A 1821-nucleotide genomic window follows, 5' to 3' on the forward strand; every position below is an offset into this window, starting at 1 on the left:
TTTACAATAAAAGAATGGTAAAGGAACCTTTTTTTGGGGGGGGGGACTTTCAACATGCCCCTCATACCATTTTCCTGGTCTAATTTGCCCTCCTGCTGCTATTTATAACATAGGGGAGTACAGATTATTCTTCCTGCATGAGAACATTATCCCCAAATACCTTCCCCAGCTGTAGAAAAGAGCAAGAGTCCAGTAGCACCTTAAAGACTAACATCTGAAGAAATGAGCTGTGACTCACGGAAGCTCATACCCAGCCAGAAATTTCGTTAGTCTTTGAGGTGCTACTGGACTCCTGCTCTTTTCTACTGCTACAGACAGACTAACACGATTTATACCAATCGTGATCTATCTTCTCCATTTGATCAATTTACAAACCTATCAAAGGGAAGATCAAAATGAAAGCCCCACCCTCTCTCTTCATCTCGGCCTGGGAGGAGCTGGTTGTATCCCCCGCTCACTTCTCAGGCTCACAGAACTATGCAGAAGAGCCGTTTCTCACGGAAAGGGTTCTCTGCAGAGGGGACTGGCGTCACCAGGGGGTCTTCCTTGGCATGGGCTTCACAGTAAGCCAGTAGGTCAGCTGCTGCCTTGGATACCTATCAGAGATGGGGAAGAAGGATTCCAAAATCAGGAAAACAAGGAAATAAAAAGTAAGGCACCGCTTCTGGAATCTTGGGGTTTGACTACTGCAAAGCACAACACACTGGGCTGCCCATGGAAGCTGTGAAATCATTGCATTATGCAGACTGCTTTGTGACAACAAAAGAAACCAGCACATGTGTCTGGGGGGGTGGGGACAGAGTTGATTAAAAATCTCACCTTCATGCGGTCAATGTTCACTTCCAGTTTAAGCTGCTCCACTGTCTTGCGGGCCTCTGCGATTTTGGCCATGTTGTTAGACATTATTCTTTACCAGGCTAAAGGCTCAACCTGTTGACAGCAGATCCAGGTAGAAAGAGATGGAGAATTAGTTCAGTGGAAACAACTAACCCTTGGATCAAGCTCCTCTGCGGAACACAGACATAAGAACATAAGAAAAGCCGTGCTGGATCAGACCCAGGCCCATCAAATCCAGCAGTCTGTTCACACAGTGGCCAACCAGATGCCTCTAGGAAGCCATAAAGATGACTGCAGCAGCACCATCCTGCCTGTGTTCCACAGCACCCAAGATAATAGGCATGCTCCTCTGATCCTCGAGAGAATAGGTATGCATCATGACTAGTATCCATTTTAACTAGTAGCCATGAATACCCCTTTCCTCCATGAACATGTCCATTCCCTTCTTAAAGCCTTCCAAGTTGGCAGCCATCACCACATTTTGGGGCAGGGAGTTCCACAATTTAACCATGCGTTGTGTGAAAAAATACTTTATTTTATCTGTTTTATATCTCTTACCCTCCAGCTTCAGCAGATGACCCCGTGTTCTAGTGTTATGGGAGAGGGAGAAAAACTTCTCCCTGTCCACTTTCTCCAAGCCATGCATAATTTTATAGACCTCTATCATGTCTCCCCTTAGCCGCCTTCTTTCCAAGCTAAACAGCCCTAAGCATCTTAACCGCTCCCCATAGTGCAGTTGCTCTAGTCCCCTAATCATTTTGGTTGCTCTTTTCTGCACCTTCTCAGGCTCTAATATCCTTTTTTAGGTGTGGTGACCATAATTGTACACAGTATTCCAAGTGTGGTCTCACCATAGATTTGTACAAGGGCAGTATGATAGCAGCAGTTTTATTCTCAATTCCTCATCTAATTATGGCCAGCATGGAATTTGCCTTTGGGTTGACATCTTCATCGAGCTATCCACTACCACCCCAAGATCCCTTT

At 45.6% G+C, this 1821-nt stretch overlaps 1 protein-coding gene across 1 annotated transcript; it reads right to left on the bottom strand.

Moving 5' to 3' along the window:
• Window positions 1-466: 466 nt before the first annotated feature.
• On the bottom strand, window positions 467-936 carry GNG8 (G protein subunit gamma 8). The gene is made up of 2 exons (XM_056846153.1): window positions 820-936; window positions 467-596 (listed from the first exon to the last, which is right to left on the bottom strand). Exons 1-2 carry the CDS (start codon window positions 901-903, stop codon window positions 468-470), a joined length of 213 nt encoding a protein of 70 aa, XP_056702131.1. The 5' UTR covers window positions 904-936; the 3' UTR covers window position 467.
• Window positions 937-1821: the final 885 nt, after the last annotated feature.

Source organism: Euleptes europaea, chromosome 3 (assembly GCF_029931775.1).
Source record: "Euleptes europaea isolate rEulEur1 chromosome 3, rEulEur1.hap1, whole genome shotgun sequence".
NCBI lineage: Eukaryota > Metazoa > Chordata > Lepidosauria > Squamata > Sphaerodactylidae > Euleptes > Euleptes europaea.

Bases quoted from the DNA above. Each gene is read 5' to 3' on its own strand.
- GNG8 (XM_056846153.1), bottom strand. From the start codon at position 903: ATGTCTAACAACATGGCCAAAATCGCAGAGGCCCGCAAGACAGTGGAG. The intron at 597-819 runs GTGAGATTTTTA...CATCTCTGATAG, and splicing joins TGAACATTGACCGCATGAAG to GTATCCAAGGCAGCAGCTGA.